This window comes from Otolemur garnettii, unplaced genomic scaffold (genome assembly GCF_000181295.1).
Source record: "Otolemur garnettii isolate 467f Iridium unplaced genomic scaffold, OtoGar3 scaffold00054, whole genome shotgun sequence".
NCBI lineage: Eukaryota > Metazoa > Chordata > Mammalia > Primates > Galagidae > Otolemur > Otolemur garnettii.
The window spans coordinates 3,188,823-3,190,864 of NW_003852449.1; the positions used below are offsets into that span (position 1 = coordinate 3,188,823).

At 67.2% G+C, this 2,042-nt stretch overlaps 1 protein-coding gene across 1 annotated transcript in view; it reads left to right on the forward strand.

The window, feature by feature from the left end:
* Window positions 1–529: 529 nt before the first annotated feature.
* NID2 (nidogen 2) overlaps window positions 530–2,042 on the forward strand; it is a 61,313-nt gene continuing 59,800 nt past the window's right edge. The window contains exons 1-2 of the mRNA XM_023514490.1: window positions 530–736; window positions 1,333–1,641. Of these exons, the coding sequence (XP_023370258.1) occupies window positions 530–736; window positions 1,333–1,641 (516 nt within the window). The remainder of the gene's footprint in view (window positions 737–1,332; window positions 1,642–2,042) is intronic.

A 2,042-nucleotide genomic window follows, 5' to 3' on the forward strand; every position in this document is an offset into this window, starting at 1 on the left:
GCCCGGGTCCCCAGGGCAGGGTGCAGACCTCACCCCGTAACTGCCCCTCCCCGCCCCGCTCCCCCGGCTTGTCCGGGTCCCCTGCGCGCCGAGGTCGTGTCCTGCCACGCCGCTGCCCTCGGACCTCGTGGGCCATTTGGCCTCGGGGAGTGAGCCCCGGGCGTGCGGGGACGCGGGGCAGCGGGCTAAGGAGGCGGCCCTGGGAGTGCTCGGAGCGGAGCGGAGCGGAGGAGGAGCGACGCGGAGCGGCCACCGGCGTTCACCTCGCCGGCCCCGCCGCTCCCGCGACCGCTGCCCCTGCAAACTTAACGAGAACCAGATGTGGTGGCAGCTGCCGAACTTTCTCAGAGCCGGCGATTGGTCAGCGGCCCAGGGCGGCAGCCAACCCGCGCGCGGGGCGGGCCCGGAGTCCCTCCCGCCCGGGCGCCCAGGGGCTCCAGGTTCGAGGCCGGGCGGCACGGCTGGCGGGCGGGCGGGCGGGGGGGCCGGGACGCGCGGGGCGGCGGGGCAGCCCACGGGCCGAGCGATCATGCGGGGGGACCGGGCGGCTGCGCGGCCGGCGCTGCTGTTGCTGCTGCTGCTGTCGCGGGCCGCGGCACTGCGCCCGGGCGAGCTCTTCCCCCATGGGGAGCTGTGGGGGGACCGGCTGCTGCAGGAAGGCGACGATGAGAGCTCAGCCGCGGTGGAGCTGGCGATTCCCCTGCGCTTTTTCGAAGCCCAGTTCAGCAGCCTCTACGTAAGCTCGGCCCCTCCTGGGGCGCCGCTCGCGCTCCTCCAGCTTCTCCCGGGGGTAACGCGGGGTTAAGCGCACGGAAACCCGGCGCTTGGAGGGGGACAGTCTCTACGGCCAGTGGTTGCCCAGCGCCCCGGGTGGGACCGAGCCAGGAGATGCTGCTGCCCAACCGACAGCTGTGGGAAGCAGGGTTACCTCAAGGGGCAGAGCAGGGCTGTTCGTGGCCACGTCCGCGTCCGGGGCGGTGAAGGTGGCCTTGCCCATGGGCCCTGGGGTTTACAGTTAAGACCACGAGGAGGCTGTGAGTGTCTGCAGAGATGGGGTGACCCCTTCTCGGACTGGGAGGCTTTTGCCCCAGGGACGTGGGGCGCCTGGGTTGTGTGGGAAGTGAGAAGATGGGCGAAGCGTTTGGGGGCGCCCGCTGCGCTGCGCGGGGGGCACTTCTGGGGGATGGAACCGTCGTTGAAACTGTGTTGGCCGCCTGAGCGGTTAGAGAGGGGAAGCTGCTTGCCCTGGACAATTCCTTGCCTTTCGGTCGCGACAGAGTGTCCCACCCCGGGCTTGAGTGACTTGACTTCCCCTTTCTCTCTCTCTCCCAGGTGGGCACCAATGGCATCATCTCCACCCAGGACTTCCCCAGGGAGACTCAGTATGTGGATGACGATTTTCCCACAGACTTCCCGGCCATCGCCCCTTTCCTGGCCGATATCGACACGAGCCAAGGCAGGGGCCGGGTCCTGTACCGCGAGGACACCTCCCCAGCGGTGCTGAGCCTGGCTGCCCGCTACGTGCGCACGGGCTTCCCGACCTCCGCTGCGCACTTCGCTCCCACCCACGCCTTCCTGGCCACCTGGGAGCAGGTGGGCGCCTACGAGGAGGTCACGCGGGGGGCTCCACCCTCGGGGGAGGTAAGTGACCAGGGAAGCTTAACCGCTGAGGGAGTCGAGGGAGGGGCTTGAATTATGCGCGGGAACCCGGGAACTGTTTTGGAATTTCTTGTCTTGTCTTGGGCTGAAAATGATGTATCATTTGGTGGCACCAGGGCTGAGGGACTTGGAAGTGAAGAAGGCTATTTATTGTCTCTAGACATCTGCTGAGGCTCTGACAGGTGGTCACTTTATGGAGAAGAGCTGCTTGGGGGATCTGAAACCCAGAGTGCAGATGTGGGCGCGCCTTGGAACGTAAGGCTGTCTGTTGTTCCGTTACTTATTTAAGAATCACCTCTGGCGCTTGGCGCCTATAGCTCAACCGGCTAAGGCGCCAGCCACGTACACCTAAGGTGGCGGGTTCGAATCCCCAGCCCGGACCC